The sequence below is a fragment of the Arachis hypogaea genome, chromosome 4 (genome assembly GCF_003086295.3).
Source record: "Arachis hypogaea cultivar Tifrunner chromosome 4, arahy.Tifrunner.gnm2.J5K5, whole genome shotgun sequence".
Lineage (NCBI taxonomy): Eukaryota > Viridiplantae > Streptophyta > Magnoliopsida > Fabales > Fabaceae > Arachis > Arachis hypogaea.
This window is the reverse complement of record NC_092039.1, coordinates 27,428,710-27,454,249: the sequence shown is the minus strand read 5'-3', so window position 1 is coordinate 27,454,249 and position 25,540 is coordinate 27,428,710. Positions and strand designations below refer to the sequence as shown.

Sequence of the window (25,540 nt, the reverse complement as noted above, 5' to 3'; positions counted from 1 at the left end):
TTCTTCCAACCAAATAAAGCCTAATGTCTATTTGAGTTGGATTTTTGAAGAAATTTATGAATCTATCGCAAAATTACATACAGCAACGCCTTCCACAAAATAAAGAGAAATCGACAATCCTACGCCGGCTCATGACCCTCCTCATTTTTAGGTACTATTTCATTTGATGTGTTGTTTGGATAAAGAAGATTCCGAGAATTGAAGTAAGCTAAACGTTTGTAAAAACAATCTTATCAATTATATTAGTTGTATATTAAAATTATTTATTAAAATTAATTTTTAATATAAATACACATTAAAATATAAAATATATATTTATATATAAATATATTATAATTAATTTTTATAATTAATTTAGTATATATATATTCTTTGTCATTACAGCTTTTCGTTGCATCTTTATTTCACTACCCCGTCAACGCCTACAGAAGCAAAGCCACCCTAAAACTCATTATTCATAAATATTGATGGCGATGTTTGCGCGTACTTAGATGAGAGATGATCTTATTTGATTTGCGCTCACCAAGCTGTGTACACATTAACAAATACTATAAGCATAGACAATAAATTGAGGGTAGAAATTTAAGTTAGTCAATTTTATGTAAAATTAATAATTAAAAATTATTAGATAAAAATTTAATGAAATTAATTAAATTATTTAATAATTTTTAATTATTAATTTTACTTGAAGTTAATTGTATCTAAATTTTTATTAAAATTAAATTATCATAAGTGCCATATTTTTTGTATCTAATTTTTTTTATCTTTAATTATGTTTTAATAAAAAATATTTTCCAAATATATTTTAGATACAATCAAATATAATCACATGTTTAACTTTATTCTTAATTTATAATAATATATATATTATTAGTTACTAAAATAAAAAATTATCTTAAAGCTTTTATATCTACTTCTATTATATATTACTAATTTTACAATTAAAATGTGTTACATATCACTTTCTTATCATTAAAATTAAAATTAAATATTTCTCTCTAAAATTAAAGAATTCTCCCATCTTTCCTCTTTTTTTTTCTATCAACTAAATTCTCAAAATTGTTCTTGAGATTAACATCGTGCACTAAAATCGTTCCTGAGATTCCAATTGCATTAATTACGTCCCTAAGATTAGAAAAATTGCACCATATTAGTCATTGACCCGTTTTCCATGAACGACGCGCTGGCGTGGCTTGATGACGTGAATCTTTAGTGACACGTGTCACCTCATGGTTTGGTCACGTGTAATGGTATGATGACGTGTCAGTCAACAACACATGGCATGCTGACGTGAATGGCTATGCCACGTGTCACAATATTATTTGTTCACGTGTCATCCACTATGTCATCATTGCATATGCACCAAATTGGCTCCCTTACTTTACATCAAATGACTCATTTTACTATTTCCTAAAATTGAATGTCATACACCAAATTAGTCCCTTCATCAGTTTGTTATCATTTTTTTGTAAATTTAAAATTCTCAATATTTTTTATACACTAATTTTATTATATTTTTTATTATACAATTTTTTATAATAAATTTTTTAATTAATAATTTTAACTTGTATCATTAGAGCATATTTTAGCTAAATCTAAAATTTTATATTTAACTCGTATTATTATAGCACATGTTAGTTAAATCCAAAATTTTATTATTGCCTCTTGCTTATTTGTATCTATTTTAATACTGTTCAAGCCATGGTTACAATAAGTGCTTATATTAATTAATATTGTAATATATGAAAAGGCTACCTAGCTAAGTTATAGATAAAATGAATTATTATAATCGACAGTATAAATCTATGAGAAAAACTCTACATCTATGTAAGAAATACATAGATGTTATCCAAGTCTTTTTGGTTATACGCGCCTCCTCCAATGTCCCATCTCCAAATCGTTTGTGATTCATGCATTACATATAACGTAAACTTTCTATGACCTTTGCTCAACGTAAACATTTTGCTGCAACCTAAACCTTTGCTTACGTTATAGGCTTCGCCGTTCTCCTCTGCTCGCGTTTTCTTTCTTGTTCTTCTTCTTCTTCTCTACTCACGTTCTTCGTTATAGATCTGGATTGACTTCAACCTAATTAGCTTCGTCGTTCTTCTTCTTCTTCTTTGTTTTCTTCTTCGATCTGGACTTCTGAATTGAAACAATGAATGAATCAACTTCAAATCAGTTGAATGAGGTTATTACGTTGAGACAGCTAGGAAATGATTGTTACATGCTATCACAATAATCTTAAATACTGAATAAAGTAAAAGGAGGTCACCGAATCGAACAACATTCATCGGGTAAATCAAAATCACAAAGGCCACCGAACCGAACAATGTTCATGTGGTATTGCTCATTTTGATTCACTTGATTGTTAATGTATTTAGTTGAGTCCTTATGCATGCAGAAATATTTTTCTTACTGACTGAATGCTTATCAAGTTTATTCAGCACATGATTGGTGTTCGGTTCAGTGGTGTTGACCATTTCAGTTCACCTGATTGTACTCAGTGAACGAAATATAATCCATTATATGAAATTAAATTCGAAACACCTCTGTCTACAATTTAGATATTATCAATTCAATTCAGATTCAGAATATATAACAATTGCATTCCATTCAATTCGATGAAAAAATAATCTATTAGCAAAATATTGGTGTTGTTGGTGATGACGATAACGAAGGAAGAGAAGAAGAAGAAGAAGAGAAGGTGGAGGAGGAGAAGCAGAAGAAGAATCTGTGTGCACAAAGAAGAAGAAGGAGGAGGAGGATGAGGAGGAGGTATACGTGAATTTGAAAGAAGAAGAAGATGACGTATGCATATATTTGAAAGAAGAAGAAGAAGCGTCGGGGAGAAGAAGAAGAAGATAAAGCGCATGTTTTTACTCGTCATTAATGCGCGTGATTCTATTTGGGTTTGGGCCAACTTGGTTACATGGTTATATGGATGTGTAGCGCGCCCCTAAATCCATCTTATTAATTTAGTGAGAAGTCAGTTATACGGTGAATCAAATATTATTAAAACGGATAAGAATAATGAATTTATATTAGTTAACAAATGCCTTATCAAGTATTCTTAAAATATTTAGGAAGGTGTTAAATATTAAAAAGTTTGTATTAGAAAATATTATTATACTTTTAACTTACACTCTTTACTAAATCAATATTAATATCTCAAATTTTAATAAAATACTGTAGAAAAAAATTGTATAATTAAAACTAAAATTTTTAAAAATTTTATAAAAGCACTTGTATTTAAATAATTTGTAAAAAAGTAAAATTAAAATTAGTGTATTTAAAGATATTAAAAATTTTGAATTTATAAAAAAGAAAAAAAGAGAATAAACTTATAAAGGGACTAATTTGATGCACGATATTCAATTTTAGAGACTAAAATGAATCATTTAATATAAAGTAAGGGATCAATTTGGTGCATATGTAATGATAACATAGTGGATGACACGAGAACAAATAATATTGTGACACACATGGCACAATCTAACACGCGGCAAAATAGTATTGTGACACATGGCATAACCATCTATGACAGCATGCCACGTGTCGTTGACTGACACATCATTATACTGTTACACGTGGCCAAACCATGAGGTGACACGGTCCACATCATCAAGCTACGTCAGTCCATCATTAACGAAAAACGAGTCAAAGACTAATATGGTACAATTTTTTTGATCTCATGGATGTAATTAGTGCAATTGAAATTTCGAGGACGATTTTGGTGCACAGCATCAATCTCAGAGGCCACCTTAGGGATTTAGTCTTTCTCTATCTCTCTCATTCTTTCACCCACTTTATTTTTCTTATATATCATTATCAATGAGACAATGACTAATTACAAATTTGACCATTAAAATATGTAACATGACATTTTCTAATTATATTTAAATTAAAATATTAAAACTAAAACTAAAATATAACTATATTATATATCATATATTATATATTACTAACTAATTTAACAAGTAAAATGTGTCACATGACGCTTTTTTATTAAAATTGAAAGAAAATATTTTCTTTATTCTCTTATCTACCTCTCTCATTGTTTCTATTTCTCTCTATCTTTTTTATTCTATATATAATTTATAATTTATATTTTATATTAATAATTTGACAAACCAAAATATGTCACTATATATTTTTTTATTATAATTAAAATAAAATTTTACTTTTCAAAATTAACAAACTTCCTCTCTCATTCTTCTTATTTATCTTTCTCTCTCTTTTCTTTATTTTTTATTTTTCTCTACCTTTCTGTTCTACAAAAAATAAAATTAACAAGATAATATAATTCAAATTAAAAATATTATTATTACATGCATATTTTTCATTTAGTTTTAAATTTTTACTACTTATCTTTCTAATCTATATTTTTACTTCTTTTCTTTCAAAATTTTATTACATATAATTTGGAGAGAATACTAATATTATAATTAAAAGTTAGAATCAAGATTCAATTGTTTGAAAAAAATTAATTTAATTTTATAACTATCAAGATAAATTTTTTTTATGCTAATATCTAATCATATTTTTATATACATACAGAAAAAAATATTATTTTTTAATAACAAGCATAAGAATTAATTATTTCTATTTATACAACAAACTTAACACCTAATTAAATATAAAAATATACATATTAACTTCTTTTAAATTTTAGATAATAAATTTTAAAATTAATTATTAATAAAAAATTAAACTCTTCCGCATAAAATAATAATTAAAAATTTTATTATTTAATTTTTTTATCTATACAAAGACGCATGTCTTTTTAATTGATAAAAACTTTTGTTCTTTACGATTTTTTTAAAAATAATTTAATTATATAAATCATTTGTACTATAATTTATAATATTATGACACAATTAACATAATTTTAAAAAATTTATATTTTTGTAATATTATTACGAATAAAAATACTAATAATTATTAAGATATTATCACAATTTATCTAAAATTTGTTATATATATATACACACCGTATTCTCGTGTCCCACAAAAATTGAAATTAGCGTTATGTGCTTTTATGTCATGTTGGGTTTGTCTCTATGTCTATATTTTATAGTGTACACTGTACAATACAACATTCTTTTTTTCTGTATATTATACTGACGTACATACAATAATTTTTATAAAGACCGGCCTGATCCTTTCAAGCTTTTTATTAGAATAATAATGTATAAAGCGATTAGTAGTTGAGAGTTCATAGTTAACTAGTAAGTATTTATGATGATAATTTCTGCACCAGGAGTATTAGAAGTTAGGACTAGCAAGTTTTATGATTTATAATCATCAATTAGTTATTATTGATGTTTTTAATGGTATGAACTTTCATCCAATAATGTGGAATTACTTACCTTTTTTTTTTTACTTGTTAAGTGTTGGCCAAATTTTAATAAAAATGCTGATCTCTAGATTTTAGAATTTTTGTATATATAGTATCTTGTATCCATTATACACAATTAAATACATTAAACTATTTTTTTAATTAATCTTCTCTCTTGAGTGATTCTAGCACTTCTTAATCATTATCGATCTCCTGTATGATATAAAATTTTCTTGTCTTCTCCAATCTCCCCAAGTTTTCCATAACATGGATAACTTTTTCATGTTAAGTTTTCAGTTTTCTCTTTACTCTATTTCGATTGTCTAATATTCTTTAATTCTCCTTTTCCTCACTTTGTTCCATACCACTATATTTCTGTACTTTCAAACCTCCATTTGCTGAGTAATGTCAAGCTCAGGAGGACTAGATCGACCGGCTTTAGTAATGATCATCGTGGGTGAGTTTAATTTTATTTAACTATTGTTTTTTAACCATGATATCTTAATTAAGTTTCCATATTTAATGATTTGGCCATCATATTTCTCGTTCAATTCACATTTTGCAGGTGGGATTGTGATCTTTATATCACTTTGTTTAGCAATATGTCGCGGAAGGATTAAGATTGTAGGTATAAAAGTGATTCGGGATGCACAATTTTTAACTCACACTATGGATAAATTTCTGAATGACATTGAAAAGGACAAGCCATTTAGGTTCACTACTCAACAGTTAAAGATTGTAACTGATAACTTCTCTTATTTATTGGGATCGGGAGGTTTTGGTTCGGTATACAAAGGAGTTTTTAGTGACGATACCATTGTAGCTGTGAAGGTTCTGTTTAGAAGTTCTGACAAAGGAATCCAAGAACAGTTTATGGCTGAAATTGGAACTTTAGGTAAAGTTCATCATTTCAACTTAGTTAAACTATTCGGATTTTGTGTTGAAAAGAACTTGATTGCAATAGTTTATGAGTACATGGGAAATGGCTCTCTTGACAAGTATTTATTCAAACAAGTTAAGGCTTTGGAATTTGAAAAGCTTCATGAGATTGCAATTGGAACAGCAAGAGGCATTGCTTATTTGCACGAAGAGTGTCAACAAAGAATAATTCACTATGATATTAAGCCGGCGAATATTCTCTTGGACATGAATTTCAATCCTAAGGTCGCGGATTTCGGATTGGCCAAGCTCTGCAACAGGGATAATACTCATATATCCATGACTGGAGGCAGGGGAACCCCCGGCTATGCTGCGCCGGAGCTTTGGATGCCTTTCCCTGTGACTCACAAATGTGATGTTTATAGCTTTGGGATGTTGTTGTTTGAAATCATTGGTGGGAGAAGAAATGTTGATACTAATGTTCCGGAAAGCCAAGAGTGGTTTCCAATGTGGGTTTGGAAAAAAATTGATGCTGGAGAGTTACAGAATTCAACATTAGTGTCTGAATTATTGTTGGAGAAACATAAGGAGATGGTAGAAAGAATGATTAAGGTAGCTTTGTGGTGTGTTCAGTATAGGCCAGAATCAAGGCCTATGATGAGTGCTGTTGTGAAAATGTTGGAAGGCTCTGAAGAAATTCCACAACCTTTGAACCCATTTCAATACTTGATGGACAATGGTTTTGCTACTCTTCCACAGCAATATTCATCAAATAATTGCAATGGTACAACTGCAACTACAAGTAGTTATTGTGACTCTTCTGTGATTGATGTAGACTCCAATATTGTAACTGCTGATCCAATTTAGAGCATGATGGGATTGAATTACCATTAGTAGGGAGTAAAACGAAAGTTTTCTAGTGGTTGATTTAATTTATCTACTTTTGTTGCAAAATATTTGTTGTAAATTATTTAAGATTGACACGCATTATTGAGTAAAGCCACAAAATAGTTTCAAATATTGGCTATATGCGTCAAAATTGTACTCAAGATTTCAATTGTACAAAAAACGCCCACGAGATTGGTGAACGTGAGCCAAGTTAGTTCCTAAATATGGCCGGGTGATGTGAAATGGTAGTGCCAATGGTTTTACCTTGTGTGATGGAGTGACGAGGGATATATAAGTGACACATAGCATGTTAACGTGAACAAAAATACTATGTGTCACAATATTAATTATGTGTCATTTACGTTTTATATGTCATAATATAATTTGTTCATATATTATTTGACATGTTTATTATTATTTATTAGAATTTAATTGGTCTTTAACTTTGCATTAAGAAAATTATTTTAGGTTTTGAATATCATAAATTAAATTATTTTTTAAAATAGTTTTTTATTCTCTTTTTGCTTTACAAATTTAAAGTTTTCAACATTTTTTAAACTAATTAATTTTTCTTACATTTTTTCACATGTAATTTAAATATAAATATTTTTAATTTTTTTATTTTGATCATACAAATTTTTTATAATAATTTAATATTAATAATTTTGTAATACATACATATATTATTTTAATAAAAAAAATTGGACCCACCAATTAGGTATATATGTTGTCAAATATACATAAACAAAACTAGCTAGATATGTATTTAGCAAATATACATAATTAATATTTGATACATAAAATAAAGATATTAGTATTGTTTATGTATTTATGTATTTATTTGTTAGCATAGACTTGATAATAATTTTCTAAATGTTATGCTATGATTGTGTTGTTTTTAATGTTAACATGAAGTTAATTTTTTAAATGAGCTTTGGTTCAAATTTTATGATCTCTGTATCACAATTAGGGGTGGCAAACAGAGCTAAATTCGTCGAATCGGTTCGCATAATCTGCCAAAAAGACGAATTGGGGTGAAAAATTAGAATCGTCAAATAGTAAAAGTCCGCATAACCCGCACCGCTTAAACCGCGGACTTTGGCGGGGCGGGGCGGGCTTCCTCGCCGGACTTAGAATTTTTTTAGCAATGAGTATTTTTACAACTTTTTACCAAAACCCAACTTCCCCCAACCCAACTTACAAGAGAATGAAGATGAAAATTGAGTATTTCGGATTATATTTATTTTGTTTTAGAGACAATATTTATAATTATGTTTTAGATTATGTTTATTTTACTTTGAGAACAATATTTATAATTATGTTTTGGATGAAACTTGGTTTATAATTTTATTTATTAGATATTTATAATTATAAAGACTTTAATGTTTGTGAAGATAAAAATTATAATTTGTTTATATTTTTAGAAATTATAATAGTTAAAAGTAAAAGATAGGAAAGATTTTTTTTGTCTTTATATATATTATTTAATAGTTAAAAGTAAAAAAAAAATTATTTGACAGGCTTAGCTCGCCAGCCTGCCATTAAACGGAGCAGGTTAAAATTTTATAATGTCTCATTAGGCGGGACGAGACGGACTAGCCCGCCAAAAAACAAGCTTCTAGTGAAATAGAACGAGACAGAACGGACTTTTCCGCTTGCTCCTAATCACAACGGAAGACAAAATAGAAATAGAGAGAAATTGAAAATCTTACGCCGGCCGAGGATCACCACAACACAACACTCATAATTTCTATTTACTATTTGATTTGATATATATGTCCTTTGTATGAAGAAGCTACGGAACACTCGATGAAGTAAGCAACGCGTTTTAACTATATTATATAATATTAATAACAAGCATATATCTATATAAAGCATATAATATTAATAAATAGGATTAAGTATAATTTTAGTTTTTAAGGTAGAGTGTAAAAATTTATTTTGTTTTTGTTTTTTTTTCTATAAAATAATCCTAAAATTTTAATTTAGCTTTAAAATTGTTTTTCAGACAAAAATACTCTTCCTCTTTTTTTTCTAAAACAACTAAAAACAGAACAGAAACTGAACTAGAATCAGAACCCACCACCACCATCATTTTCATCGAAGCATCAATAACAACAACAATCCAACAATGTCATAAAAATTAAAAAAAAAAGAGCAACCAGATGCAGAAACAGAAACAATAAAATTAGAATAAAAACCAAAACCAGAAGCACAAATAACCAAAAACAGGAGCAGAATGAAATTGAATTAGAAGCAAAATCAGAACTAGAAACACAAGCAACTAGAACTAAAAACACAATCAACGAGAAGCAGAACTAGAACTAGAAGCAGAGTAACCAGAAGCAAAATGAAATTAGAAACATAATCAGCAGAAATTAATAAAATCAACAAACAGCTAGGAGCATAATCAGAAATTAACGTAATTAACAAAATCCACAAATCAAACAAATTCAACAACATAAATAACAAAAACGGTAAGTAGTAGAAACGACAAGGAGAAGGAACGGCCGGCGAGGAGCAGTGACGACCGGCGACTGAGTGAGAAGGAGCAGCAGAAATGGCGAATGGTGTGCGACATCCACTGTCTTGGATCTTCTCGCGTCGACGTCAAACAAGGAAGAGGAGCAGTGACGAGATCTGGCGGCGAGATCCAGCGGCGAAAACCGAACGACGAGGAACAACGACAGCAGCGGCAGCAAAAAGCAGCAGTGGCAGCGAGAATTCCCCTTTCCTTCCCCACCTTTCCCTCCCCCTCTTCTTCCCTGACCCCCTCTCCCCTCCCGTTCGTGATTCCCTTTAACCCTTTTTTTAATATTTTTTAATTAGGGATAATTTGGTAATAAAAATAAAAATTTTGGTAAAAAGGACGATTTTAAAACTAAGTTAAACCTTTGGGAACATTTTGTAGCGAAAAAAAGGTTGAGAACGAAATAAATTTTCAACCCCTACCTTAGAGACCAAAATCATACTTAACCCTAATAAATATCGGCTATTAAGAGATTTATTATCCATAATTTTACATATGTAATATTTAAGTTTAATTTGGATGTATTGATATTTTGATAGTGTAAAATATTTTAAGCAGTCACACAATTATATTATTTACACAATTAATGTGAAAAGTAATTATTTTTATTGATGTTATATTACGTAATTAGATACATGGTAAAACTATTTTACACTAACAATGTAATAAAATTAATTTCTAAATATTTATAATTATAGATTTGTTGTATCTAACAATATTATTAATTATTGTTAGGAAATTATTTAATTTTTTAGTTTGTGTTCATACCCTGACCGGGCTCCTCCAACTCGGCAAATTCATAAAAGGTCCGACCTCGTCCTAAGGCTCACGCCTAAAGGTCGGACCTCGGACAATAAAGCAAGGAAGGCCCATCAAAAGGAACGCAGCCCAAAACCTAAAGGCCGAAGAGGCCTAGAAAAGGCGGTTCCACAAAGATAGAGATAAAACTCCCAAAAGATAAGATAAGATAAGAATATCTTATCCAGGGAAGATCACGGCCAACTACTATAAATACACTGGAGCACCCAGGTATGACATTCATTCCACATTCTACACATATCTGCTTGGACCCATGCTAACTTAAGCATCGGAGTGTCATTGCAGGTACAACCACCAACCACTCTGCATATCAAGCTCGGGTCCCTGAACCCCCACCTCGGGCCTCTCCAGACGACCGAGCTACACGTTTCAGGTAACTCTCGGAACATTGGCGCCGTTGCCGGGGAACCTGGAAGTCATCCCTCTACCATGGCGGACGACCCTCACAACAATGACCGCGCTGCATCCGAACAAGAGGACGAAATTGACACCGGAGAACGACCGGACAGCCCTCTATCACCACGCACTCCAGGAGGAAACAAACAGAATCGCCCAAAGACATCACTCCCAAACAAAGATCCACAAAAATCCGAAAAAGAGAAAAGCTCGGAAATTCTAGAAGCAGTCCGGGCACAACAAAACCGACTGAAACAACTCGAAGAGGACATAAAGAAGCAGAAAGAAACTGAACAAGATCTGAGAAGGGAGACTCGAAAGCGCAGAGAATTAGAAGAAAAACTGCGGAAAATAGAGGCCAACCTGAAAGACCGGACAGAACGCGGCACCACCCCCGAAGGCAACCATGATCCCTTCACGCAAGAGATCATGAAGGAGAAGGTACCGCGAAACTTCAAACCACCCGATATGGATCCCTACGACGGCACCACCGATCCAAGTCACCACCTCAGCAACTTCAGAAGCAGAATGTACCTAGTCGACGCCTCCGACGCGATTCGGTGCAAAGCCTTCCCCACCACTCTCACCAAGTCAGCCATGAAGTGGTTCGACAACCTGCCACCAAGATCAATCACCAGCTTCGAAGACCTAACCAAAAAATTCCTAACAAGGTTCTCTATTCAAAAGGACAAGAAAAAACATGCCCCCAGTCTACGCGGGATCAAACAAGGTAACCAAGAAACTCTCCGAGAATACATGGAGCGATTCAACAAAGCCTGCCTGGACATACAACACTTGCCCACTGAAGCAGCCATCATGGGACTAGCAAACGGCCTAAAAGAGGGACCGTTTAGCCAATCCCTATCCAAACGATACCCGACCTCCCTATACGAGGTGCAGGAGCGGGCAGAAAAATATATCAACATGGAGGAAACCTCCTAGCTAAGAGACTCTTCTAGGAAGGAATCAACCTACCCACTCCGAGATCGAGATCGGGAACAGAAGAAGAAAGAAGAACCCAACTCGGACAAGCCACGGAAGTACTACAACTACACCCCCCTCCGAGTCTCCCTGGTAGACATCTACAGAGAAGTATGCCACACCGAAAAGATCCCACCGCCCCGACCGCTAAAACACAAGAGAGCGGGGAGAGATCGGTCCGAATACTGTGAATATCACAAGCTCTACGGTCATTCTACTAACGACTGCTACGACCTAAAAAATGTTATAGAAAAGCTAGCCAGAGAAGGAAAACTCGACAGATACATAGCAGAGAAAGGAGAAGAGACCAGGAAGAGAAGGCGGGGAGATAACGAAGATCGGGCCGAACAAACCCCGCGAACCCCTGAAAGACACGTTCACATGATAAATGGAGGTTTTGCAGGCGGAGGAACATCCAGATCCTCGCGAAAAAGACACCTCAAAGAAGTCTATCACGTCCGAGAAGACAGTCCCCTGCCCGAATTACCTACTATCTCATTTACCCGAGAAGATGCTCAATGGATAATACCCGGGCACGACGATCCAATGGTAATCACCATTATCCTAGCAAACGCCAACTTACATCGAACCCTGATTGACCAGGGAAGCTCAGCAGATATCCTGTTCAAAACGGCCTTCGATAAGCTCGGACTTGAGGAAAAAGAACTAAAGGCCTATCCCACCGACCTATTTGGGCTAGGGGATACCCCGATCCATCCCTTAGGATACATCTCGCTACACACTACCTTTGGAAGAGGCGAGCAATCTAAAACATTAAGCATCGACTACATTATAGTCGACGTCACTTCAGCATACAATGCCCTCATTGGGCGACCAACCCTAAACAGACTGGCAGCTATAGTCTCGACCCCACACCTCTGTATGAAGTTCCCTACCGCAAAAGGAATCGCTACCCTAAAAGGCGACCAAAAACTAGCGCGGCGATGTTACAACGAAAGCCTGAGCCTAAAAGGGAAAGAGGTCAACACAATAGAACTCGGACGAGTTCAATCCCGAGAAGATCTTCGGCCACAACCAGAGGGAGAAACCGAAAGAGTCCAAATTGGGAACACACCTGAAAAAATAACAAACATAGGAGCAAACCTCGAAGCAGGCCTAAAAGAGAAACTCATAACCCTCTTAAAGGAGAATTCCGACCTCTTCGCCTGGAAAGCCTCCGACATGCCAGGCATAAGTCCCGACCTGATGTGCCATAAGCTATCAGTTTACCCGGGATCCCGACCTGTCCAACAAAGACGCCGAAAGCTCGGACCCGAGCGCATGCAAACAATAGAAGAACAAGTACAAGCACTGCTAGATGCAGGGTTCATTAGGGAAGTAAAATACCCCCTATGGCTCGCAAACGTGGTCCTGGTGAAAAAGCCCAATGGAAAATGGAGGATGTGCGTCGATTACACGGATCTCAACAAAGCCTTCCCCAAAGACCCATATCCACTACCAAACATCGACGCCTTAGTAGACGCAGCCTCAGGCTATAGATATCTCTCCTTCATGGACGCATACTCGGGATACAATCAAATCTCGATGTACGGACCCGACCAAGAAAAGACCTCGTTCATAACCCCAAGGGCAAACTACTGCTACGTAGTAATGCCCTTCGGGCTGAAGAACGCAGGGGCAACCTACCAGAGGCTAATGAACAAAGTGTTCTCAGAGCACATCGAACTACAGCTGGAGGTGTACGTCGACGACATGCTGGTAAAGACACAAGAAGACAGAAACTTGCTGACCGACCTCACCGGTGTCTTCGGCACCCTCAGAAAACACAACATGAGACTTAACCCGATAAAGTGCACCTTCGCCGCAGAAGCCGGAAAGTTCTTAGGCTTCATGCTGACCCAAAGGGGCATCGAAGCGAACCCGGACAAATGCCAAGCGATACTCAATATGAAGAGCCCGACGTGTGTCAGAGAAGTACAACAACTGAATGGAAGGCTAGCCGCCCTATCAAGATTCTTGGCAGGATCAGCAATAAAGTCACTACCTCTCTACTCACTCCTAAAGAAAGGGAAACCCTTCTCATGGACCCCGGAGTGCGAAAAAGCCTTTCAAGAATTCAAGGAATTCCTCGGACAGCCACCAATCCTAACCCGACCTTTAAAAGGAGAAGAACTCGTACTATACCTCTCGGTTGGACATCGAGCAGTCGCTTCAGCATTAATACGAGAAAATGACCAAGGACAACACCCCATATACTTCGTAAGCAAGGCACTACAAGGGGCCGAATTAAACTATCAGAAGATAGAAAAATTCGCCTATGCCCTAGTGTTCACAGCTCGGAGGCTCCGTCCCTACTTTCAAGCCCACACCATCAAAGTCCGGACAAACCAACCCATGAGACACATCCTCCAAAAAACAGACCTGGCAGGACGAATACTGCAATGGGCGGTGGAACTGTCCGAGTTCGACCTCCACTATGAAACCCGGACTGCCATAAAATCTCAGTATCTAGCCGACTTCATCGCAGAATACACTGAGACCCCTGGAACCCCACTCTCATGGAACCTGTATGTCGACGGGTCCTCAAACAAAACTGGAAGCGGAGCCGGGGTTATACTCGAAAGCGACCAAGGAACGCGGATAGAACTATCCCTAAAATTCGAGTTCCAGGCTTCGAACAACCAAGCCGAATACGAGGCCCTGCTAGCAGGTCTAAAGCTAGCCGAAGAGGTCGGAGCCCAGAAAATCACGATCTTCAGCGACTCCCAGGTCGTCACATCACAAGTAAATGGAAGCTACCAGGCCAAAGACCCCATCATGAAAAAATACCTGGACCAAACACAAGCACAACTACGCCACTTTTCAGAGATACAGATTCAGCACATACCTCGGGAACAAAACGCCCGGGCAGACGCCCTCTCAAAGCTCGCCAGCACCAAGCCCCGAGGCAACAACAGAAGTCTCCTCCAGGAAACCTTACAATCCCCCTCCGTGCTAAGAAAGGAAGAAACGCTAAATATATCCAACCAACAGCAAGGATGGATGACCCCCATACTCAACTACCTGAAGTCGGGAACTCTTCCCGCCGAAAGAAAGGAAGCTAAAAGACTCACGAAAGACGCCCAGAATTATACACTAATTCACGACGTACTATACAGAAGAGGATTCTCAAACCCCCTCCTTAGGTGCGTTCCGACCTCAGAAACAAAGAACGTCCTCAAAGAAGTCCACGGAGGCATGTGTGGGAACCATCTCGGAGCTCGGGCATTATCCAAAAAAGTAGTCCGAGCCGGGTTCTACTGGCCGACCTTGCAGAAAGATGCAACGGAATTTGTGAAAATATGCCCCCCTGCCAAAAACACGCCAATTTCCACAAGGCACCACCCGAAGACCTTATCAGCATCACCGCACCATGGCCCTTCGCAAAATGGGGACTTGACCTACTCGGCCCGTTCCCCCAAGGACCGGGGCAAGTCAAATACCTCATAGTGGGGGTCGACTACTTCACAAAGTGGATCAAAGCTGAACCCTTAGCCACCATTACGGCTCAGAAAAGCCGCAAATTCCTATACAAAAACATTGTCACAAGGTTCGGAGTCCCCTACTCCATCACAACAGACAATGGAACACAGTTCACGGACACAAGTTTTCAGAACTTGGTGGCCGAACTAAAAATCAAACAGCAATTCACCTCAGTCGAGCACCCACAAGCCAATGGACAAGCAGAGGCCGCAAATAAAGTCATCTTGGCCGGGTTAAAACGAAGACTCCAAGAGGCCAAAGGGGCATGGGCCGAGGAGCTCCCCCAGGTACTATGGGCATATCGGACAACTCCACACTCTACAACGGGAGAATCGCCATTCCGACTAGCTTACGGGATGGAGGCAATGATTCCTATCGAAATAGATGAAGGGTCACCCAGAGTCATCTTCTACAACGAAGAAGGTAACCCGCAGGCACAAAAGGAAGAACTCGACCTCCTCCCCGAGGTCCGAGAAAGAGCCCGGATCCGAGAAGAAGCCTTAAAACGTCGAACGGCCCTCAGATACAATCAGAAAGTAATAAAGCGAAGCTTCTCCATTCACGACCTAATTCTAATCCGAAATGACATCGGAACACAAAAGTCGGGAGAAGGAAAGCTAGCTGCAAATTGGAAAGGACCCTACAAGGTAACAGAAGTCTTAGGAACAGGCTATTACAAAGTATCCGACCTAGAAGGCAATGAGCTGCCCAGGGCCTGGCACGCCTGTAATCTAAGACGATACTACAGCTAGAAAAATATAACCCGAGGTGTACTCTTTTTCCTGCAAAGGTTTTCTAATGAGACACCCGGTCGAGAAAGGCACCCGACCTAGCCAAGGGTAAACATTCTGTAAATATTCTTTCTTTTTTAATACTAATAGAATTTTTCTCTTTTCTTTCTCCTTCCTCTTCCACATGATGAAACAAATCCTGGAAAGTACCCCGCCAAGGCGCATTAATTTATGCTCGGCAAAACGCAAAAAATCATTGCCAAGAGACCACACAAGGTCGGCAAGATAAAGCGACGAGGTTCAAATTAATGTGAGAAGTTATAAAGCAACTCTGAAAAGGCTCAAAAAGCCAAATAAAAAGAGATTACAAAAATAACTTAAAGGGCCGACCAACGACAAGGTCGGGCCCAACAAAGGGAAGTACTCGACCGCCCCACCCGAGGTCCGAGAAAAAGCCCGATCCGAGAAAGAAGCCTTAAAACGGCGACAACAAAGATTTCGAAAACGCTTACTAAAAAGTTGCTATACAACTAAAAAGTACAAGCGAAAAAACGAAATCAAAGGAAAGGGTAAAACAAAAGTTTCAAGCGCTAGCTAAAAGGTTGTTATCCAAAAACAACTAAAAAGCATAAAAGCGGAACAAAAAGTCAAAACGCGAACAAAACACCGCATAATAAGCTAAAAAGTTACTACAAGTAGCTAATAGCAAAAAGGTGTCCAAAGCATTCACAGAAACCATCCAAAAACAAAAGAGCCCACAGGCCGGGCAAAAAACCAAAGATAAAAGGATTACAGAGAATCAAGATCCTTTCCGGACTCCACATCAACAGAAGGCTGCGGAGGAAACATAGAAATCGGGACAGCATCAACGGCACCGTCATCTCGGTTTAAAACCTCCACACCAGAGCCATCCCCGGCCAAAGGTGAAGTCGGGTTCGCAACCGGAACTTTGAGGTCGGACACCGGAACCTCATCCTCGTTGGGAGCAGGAACAATCTTTCCCTCCACAACAACGTTATCCGTACTGAATAAGCTCAGATCCAGGTCAGGAGCAAGAACCCGGACCTGAGCCTTCAAATTTTCAAACATAGCATCCATACCCTTAGCCACATGACCTTCTAGCTCGTAAAAATCATCCTGAGCGGATCGCAATCTCTCCTTTGTCTCCACAAGCTCAGCATATGTCCGAGTATAATTCTCTGTAGCCGCCTTTGCCATCTCCTCAGATGCATTCGCTGCCGCCACAGCCGCGGTAGCCTTAGCTTTCTCTTTCTCCAAAGATGCCTCCAGCTCAGTAATCCTAGCAGCCTTCAGTTCACTAATCCTCTCGAATTCAGACTGAGCCTTCTCAAGTCGGGAGCCGGTCGCACCAATGGGGGATTTCTTGAACTCCCGGGCAATAGCGGCATGAAGACTAGCCATCCGGACACAACTCCGCGCCATATACTGAAAATGGTGCTCCATAGACACATCATCAGTAGAAATAAAGGTCTGAGGGAGAATATGCTGTTCAATCCAACCAAGAGCATCAAAATCCTTGTCATTAAAACCCGCAAGCTCTTGAGAGGTCTTCTGTTTCTTGGGAGGAGGACCCGAGGACGAAGGCGGGGAAGAGTGACCGGGTCCAGAGGTCGGAGGATCTTGATTTATAGCTCGGAACTGGGGAGTCGGAATTGTCTTCGACCGAGTAGTAACACCCACAGTAGTCTTCTTTGGAGAAGATCGGGCAGAAGCCTCCCCAGCCTCGATATTTCGAGCAGCCACAGACTTCTTCGTCCGACGAAGGTACTTCATGGAATCCGCCTGAGAAGACATCTCTGCAGAAATAAAAGAAAAAGGATTACCACAAACAGAAATTCCACCAAAACAAGCAAAACCAAAATACTAAAAAAGATGAATCTCGGAGAGGTCGGGAACTACCTAACTCGGAACGGAGAAGGCTTGGATCTCCCAACATTTTCTTCGTGTCCAAGTGAGGTGCCCGACCCCATAAACTGCTTACCACACCCACAAAAGCCTGCTCCACCTCATCTAGACTCTCAAGGGTATACTTAGTAGACACTACATTCTCCTGCCAACAAAGAGGAAAAGAAGGCTCCCCACTCTCATCTAGAAAGAAAGGTCGGACGTCTCCAGTAGCCCGGACCTTGAAATAAAAGTTCTTAAAATCATGAAAAGACTCATCATACAGGGTACAAAACTTCCTTCCCTGGTTAGCCCTAAAAGAGACCCAAGATGCCTTCCCTCCACCCGACCCCGGCTTCGTCAACACAAACAAATAGGAAAAAAGAGAAATAGAGGGAGAGACGCCCAAAAACTGACACAAAAGTTGAAACAGCTTTAAAAACGCCCAAGAATTTGGATGGAGCTGCGTAGGGGCAAGGTTACAAGACCATAACACCTCGGACTCCAGATCGGTAAAGGGAAGTCGGACACTCAGCTTAGAGAAAAAACAATCATAAGCATAAAAGAAGAGCTTCTCGGAACTATCTAAGGGCGGGAAGCACACTCTCTCCTCGGAATCCGGGGCTACTAGCTCATAATCCATCTCAGACTCTCTATTTTCACATATGCTACAGTGCCTACGGAACCTAGCTAAATACTCAGAATCTACCACAGAAGGAACTCTTAGAGGAAGAGGGTCTACCCAACCAAGACCACATGGAATCTTAGTCGACATCGCTTGAAGAACCTTTCGAGACATAAAATTCTTACCTACAAAGAAGAATACAACAGCAAGCAAAAATCACATAAAGAAGACAACGAAAACCCATTCAGCAAAGCAAGAAACAAAAACCCCACGAAGAAAATGCGGCAACCCGGAACAAAAAATACCAGAGAACAAAAAGAGCCCCCCCCATATATACAAACAACAAGCAATGGCGGCGCCTCTTTTCGGGGCAACCCAGGCATAAAGAAAAAGAAACAAACAAGAGCCACACAAAGAACAGAAGCATATGTGCACAAGAAAAGAGAAACATGGGAACAAACCTGGAGGAAAGAAACGAAGACGACGAGCTCCGAAGCAAGGAGAACGAAACGACGGCACAGAGGAAACCCCAGAAAGACACACGGAGAGATTCGGGGAAGCAGAGCAAAGAGAAAGAAGAAGCAGTGCTCGAAAAAGGATAAAGAAAAACAAAAACGCAGAAAAAGAGGAAAAGGGGCAAATAAATAAAGCCTTCACAGAGCCCGAACGAAATCGAGGAAAAACGGTAAAATGCAATAAATGCAGGAACGGCCATTTTTGAATTTTGAAAAACTACTATGCCCGAGCTCGACCTCCCAAAAAGGACGAACTCGGGCAGGGGCACTGTTCATACCCTGACCGGGCTCCTCCAACTCGGCAAATTCATAAAAGGTCCGACCTCGTCCTAAGGCTCACGCCTAAAGGTCGGACCTCGGACAATAAAGCAAGGAAGGCCCATCAAAAGGAACGCAGCCCAAAACCTAAAGGCCGAAGAGGCCTAGAAAAGGCGGTTCCACAAAGATAGAGATAAAACTCCCAAAAGATAAGATAAGATAAGAATATCTTATCCAGGGAAGATCACGGCCAACTACTATAAATACACTGGAGCACCCAGGTATGACATTCATTCCACATTCTACACATATCTGCTTGGACCCATGCTAACTTAAGCATCGGAGTGTCATTGCAGGTACAACCACCAACCACTCTGCATATCAAGCTCGGGTCCCTGAACCCCCACCTCGGGCCTTTCCAGACGACCGAGCTACACGTTTCAGGTAACCCTCGGAACAGTTTGTTTGTGAATAATACATATATTGATTATAATTACAAACGATGCTATTTCAAATTAAATGACTTATATAACAGTGATCTCATTTATTGTTATAAATGCTAAATAGAATAAGTCATAATTATTTTTTATTTGGAATTAAATGAGAATAAAATAAGATATTATCTTTATTGGCTTTAGATACTATTTTTTATTTGGGCTTTAGGAAAATAGTGACTTCAGGGTTTTGGTACCAAAACTGTCTCAGTAGTTCTTTTTTTATGAGAGAAGTTGCAATTCAGCCACCCTATTAGAGACATAGAAAATTTTGGTTGAGCAAGACTGAGGTAACTCTTTCATTAATTTCTAATTTCTACGAATAAGTATGCTTATAATATATAATTTTTAGTAATTCAATATGGATAATCTGGATTATAAAACAATTTATTTTAACATTATTTTAATAATAATTAAAAAATATAAAATAAAATAACTTTGACACAAAAATTTATTATTTTTTATCATCAATTATTAGATTACTAAACTAAAAAAATTAAAGAATAATACCATAAATAGGTCCTCAAAAAATTTACGGTCGAACAGATTTGTCCCCAACAAAATTCAACTAAAATTTTGTCCCTGACATTTTTAGTTATAAACTAGATACGTCCCCATGGCAGTTTGATCCGGTCAGGACGTCCTACGTGGAGGTTAACACGATGACGTGTTAGGTTAACTGCCACGTGTCACCCCAGGGCAATTTGGTCCCCATCCAAGCTGTACAAAACAACGTCGTATTGGATCATGAGGTGAACGACGTCGTTTTGTGGAGGATAAATTCATCCCCACCATGGAAGGCAGAGTTGTGAAAAGGCAACGTTTTAAATGGGGGACCTATCTGACCTGTTTGAGGGAACCTATCTGCCTGATGATTATGCTTCTGTAGGGACCTATTTGTCTGATAACCTAATGTTTGGGGACCTATCTAACCTATAATTGGTGACATTACCCTCAAATAAATTCATTGACTTTTTTGGTTTCATTGAAAATACAAGCTGATGTATCTGGACCTGGTAGCTTGCAAAATTCTAATCCTCTCTCTCATGACACTCAAATTGAAGATTTTCTTTCACATGTTACAAAAAATGTCTCAAACAATCCCAAAGTATGCTAATTTTGAATGACTTAATGCGTGTGTTGAAATCTGTATGAAACATTCTCATAATAATTTTGTTTATTCCAATCTCAGCAACCTTTTAGACGTCCAAGCTAAGGCAAATAGTAATCAGACCCAAGGCCCAGAAGAGTGTTAGTGCTGAGACCATGACAGCTACAACCAGTGGCATCTAGATTGTTCAAACTAAAAGCAATGTGTTTCTTTTATACTATTTCACCACAATTGATTTCATGCATATCCATCTAAATATAATGAGACATTTCAATCTAACAATTTGATAATCAACACAGTTTAAAACTTGCCTAAACAATCACCATATACATACAAAACACAACTACAACTACTAATGTCTCCAATTATTATACTAAACAAAGCAAAAATAGTATGCTTCTTCACAACTTGGCTATCCTCATTCTTCTTCAACAACAGATCTTCTGATTGCTTCACTCTCTCCTTCAAGCCATCATTCAACATATGCATTAAATCATTCAAAATTAACATACTTTGGGCTTGTCTGAGATATTTTTTTGTGACATGTGTAGGAGAATCTTCACTTTGAGTGTCATGAGAGGGAGGATTAGAATTTTGCAAGCTACTAGGTCTAAATACATTAGCTTGTGTTTTCAATGAAACTAAAAAAAAGACAATGAATATATTTGAGGGTAATGTCACCAATTATAGGTCAGATAGGTCCCCAAACATTAGGTTATCAGACAAATAGGTCCCTATAAAAGCATAATCATCAGGCAGATAGGTCTCCTCGAATAGACAGATAAGTTCCCTATTTAAAATATTGCCATTTCGCAACTCTGCCTTCCATGGTGGGGACGAATTTTTCCTCCACGAAATGACGTCGTTCGTCTCATGATCTAATACGACGTCGTTTTGTCCAACTTGGATGGGGACCAAATTATCCTGTAGGTGACATGTGGCAGTTAACCTGACACGTCAGCCCGTTAACCTCCACGTAGGACATTCTGACCGGGTCAAACTGCCACAGAGACGTATCTGGTATATAACTAAAAATGTCAGGGACAAAATTTTAGTTAAATTTTGTTGGGGACAAATCTGTCCAACGGTGAATTCCTTGCGGACCTATTTGAGGTATTAGTCAAAATTAAACGGTTAAGTAACGACAAAATCTAATAAATTCTGATTATCCTAGTATTTCTGATTCAAGCTTGTTAATTACTATAAAGTGTTCTGGTCTTGTATGTCGGTAAGTATTCCATAACATGGATAGCATTTCATGTTAAGTTTTCAGTTTTCTCTTAACTCTATTTTGATTGTCGAATATTCTTTAATTTTCCTCTTCTTCACTTTGTTCCTTACCACTATATTACTTTACTTCAAAGTTTCATTTGCTGAGTAATGTCAAGCTCAGGAGAAGATTTAACTTAGACTCTTTGATTTTGTGATGAAAAGAACTTGATTGCAATAGTTTTATAAGTATATGGGAAATGGCTCTCTTGACAAGTATTTATTCAAACAAGTTAAGGCTTCGGAATTTGAAAAGCTTCATGAGATTGCGGTTAGAACAGCATGAGACATTGCTTATTTGCATGAAGAGTGTCCACAAATTAAAGAATAATCTACTATGATATTAAGCTATCGAAAATTCTCTTGGACATGAATTTCAATCATAAAGTCGTGGATTTCGGATTGGCCAAGCTTTGCAACATGGATAATACTCATATATCCATGACCGGAGGCAGAGAAACCCCTGGTTATGCTGCACCATAGCTTTGGATGCCTTTCCCTGTGACTCACAAATGTGATGTTTATAGCTTTAGGATGTTGTTGTTTGAAATCATTAGTGGGAGAAGAAATGTTGATACTAATGTTCCTGAAAGGCAAGAGTGGTTTCCAATGTGGGTTTGGAAAAAAATTGATGGTGAAGAATTACAGGATTCAACATTAGTGTCTGAATTATTGTTGGAGAAACATAAGGAGATGGTAGAAAGAATGATTAAGGTAGCTTTGTGGTGTGTTCAGTATAGGCCAGAATCAAGGCCTATGATGAGTGCTATTGTGAAAATGTTGGAAGGCTCAGTAGAAATTTCACAGCCTTTGAATCCATTTCAATACTTGATGGACAATTATTTTGCTGCTCTTCCACAGTAATATTCATCAAATAATTGCAATGGTATTGTTTTGTCGATTTTTAGCAAATTGATGGTGGTTCGATATTTGGTGGTCTCGGAGCGATACCTACTCCTCTTTGTAGGTACCAGTTTTCTAAAAGTGCATCAAAGTGTCTTTGATTAGATGGCGTTTGGGATAAAAGATAAAATAAAATTTGGAAATCAATAAAAGAAACAAATGAATAAAGTTTTCGAAAAGAAAATGTATGGAAAACAGAAAAGTTTTTGTTGAAATTAAAAGAAAGTAGTAAAATGCCTTCGATTGAGTCAAAGGGCTTTGACATGAAAACTAAAAGTGTAGAAACGTAAATTGGACATTGAAAGTAAAGAACATTTGAAAGATAAAGTTTACAAGAAAATAAATTGAAAGAAGAAAATGTGGAAGGAACCCTACAGAAAAGTGACTCGATCGCAGACTCGGAAATTCTCTGGGGATGTGAGTGTGCTTGAGTGTCTTTTCTGAGTTAAAGTTCCAACCATTATTCCTTAAAAATTTCTACTATTTATAATCTACATTTGGTAGCTGACAATTAACTATCATTAATTACAAAATCACAAACTTGAATGCAGATCCCTTGGTAACTGTTCCCTCCTCTTTGCCTATAAACGTTACCCATAATTTCCTCACGTGATAAAAGTCTTTAACTCCTCCACTACCATAACTGCTCGGTCCACTTATTCGAAGAACTTATTCGATTACCTGACTCGAACACCTTGTTCGATTTAACTTGTTCGATTTAATAACGGCCTTGAGATCAAATCCGTGTCGAGTACCTCTGTCTAATGCTTGCACGTGTATCTTTTTGAAAACTGCTTATGTCTTTGACCTCTTTACTACTTCGAACCATTTGCCTTCATAGAAAAATATTTTTCCGATCAACAAATTGCCCCATTGGATTAATGTGTTTGCCATCGATAACACTATTAGAAGATGAAACACTTAATCCAAATTCAAACTTCAATTTCTAAATCAGTAATAATTACCATTTAACTTCCCATTAATATTGATCCACTTGACACGTTTCCCGAGACTTGCGTTTTCTCTTTCTTCCACTTCGCCTTCTTTGCGAAATTACCACTTTTCGCATTCCTTCTGTAATAACGGCTATAGTAATCATTTTAAATTCAATATTTTCACCTTTATTCAACTTTTCTCGATCCCTTACTCTCTAAATTTCTCTTATCTCAAGCTCTTTCGCGTAACCTTCAACCTTTTAAAAACTTCCTTTTTCCTTATTTTTCCATGGCCACTTCTTCTTCTCATGTTGCTGCTCAAAGCAAAGGTAAAGGTCCTGTAGTAGCACCACCAGCTCCACCATCCCTTCGTATACTGAATCAAGTCAATGATGAAGTCATTGATGACCTTTAACTTTAAGTTAATGATACTAGGATCTTGATCCCTTTCACCATGGGTGCAAATACTCATTGTTTCCTCGGACTGGTTGAATTCCTAGAAAGGGCGAACAAGAAACTTCCTTTCTTCCCTAGTGTTGAGGGGGAAGATTTGTTGATTAACCAGGCCTTCAACATTTCTTTCTTCATTAATCAAAAATCTTTCAGCAATAATCCAAAGATTAATCCTCGAGGATTCGACTTCACGACCTGGTATCAGCGCCTTGCACCCACAAAAAATGCTGATTGGGGGGCTTTAGGGATACAAGAACTACTAAGGCTCTCCCATTTCTCACCTACAACGCTCTCTTGGATGATTGGAGCTGTGACTTATTTTTGGAAGAGGACAACCAACAACTTTCACCTCCCTTGTGGAGTGATCGGTATGTCTCTTTTAGACACAGCCACTATCACAGGACTTCCGATAAGTCCGCCAGATTGTATTCCTGACATGCAGCCTGAGCTCCAATACAATGTTACCTTAACCAATTCTTATAGTGATTTTATTACTCATAACATGGGTGAAGAAGGCACTGATGTTACAGATAATGAGCACGTAGCCTTCTTGTTTTATCGGCTGAATGCAATTATTTTCTGTTCTCGAAGTATTCAGATGTCAAAGCTCTTTCTTCCCTTGGCTACTCTACTTCACGAAGGGAAAGCACTTAATTTGGCCAAACTCCTTCTAGGGCATATTTCGAGGAGCTTAGTCAATTCGACCATTGTCTCCACGACAATAGTATAATCAGTACAGGGGGCCCTTGGTGCACGAAATTGTGATCATCAACAATGGCGCCAATAGACTTGGAGCTCTCAAACGTGAATCACACTTTGTCACAACTTCGCATAACTAACCAGCAAGTGCACTGGGTCGTCTAAGTAATACCTTACGTGAGTAAGGGTCGATCCCACAGAGATTGTTGGTATGAAGCAAGCTATGTTCATCTTGTAAATCTCGGTCAGGTGGATTCAAATGGTTATAATGGTTTTTGAATATAAAGATAAATAAAACGTAGAATAAAGATAGAGATACTTATGT

At 37.4% G+C, this 25,540-nt stretch overlaps 1 protein-coding gene and 1 pseudogene across 1 annotated transcript; both read left to right on the top strand.

The window, feature by feature from the left end:
- The first annotated feature begins 5,009 nt into the window (after window positions 1-5,009).
- Window positions 5,010-7,331, top strand: LOC112796564 (rust resistance kinase Lr10). Its single transcript, XM_025839075.3, has 2 exons — window positions 5,010-5,798; window positions 5,907-7,331. The coding sequence occupies exons 1-2, from the start codon at window positions 5,747-5,749 to the stop codon at window positions 7,085-7,087; spliced, it is 1,233 nt and encodes a 410-aa protein (XP_025694860.1). The 5' UTR covers window positions 5,010-5,746; the 3' UTR covers window positions 7,088-7,331.
- Window positions 7,332-22,178: 14,847 nt separating this feature from the next.
- On the top strand, window positions 22,179-23,089 carry LOC112794769 (rust resistance kinase Lr10-like; annotated as a pseudogene).
- Window positions 23,090-25,540: the final 2,451 nt, after the last annotated feature.

What these genes read in the sequence shown, in the direction of transcription:
- LOC112796564 (XM_025839075.3), top strand. Translation starts at nt 5,747, where the DNA reads ATGTCAAGCTCAGGAGGACTAGATCGACCGGCTTTAGTAATGATCATC. An exon ending in TTTAGTAATGATCATCGTGG is followed by an intron (nt 5,799 to 5,906) that starts GTGAGTTTAATT and finishes CACATTTTGCAG; the next exon opens with GTGGGATTGTGATCTTTATA.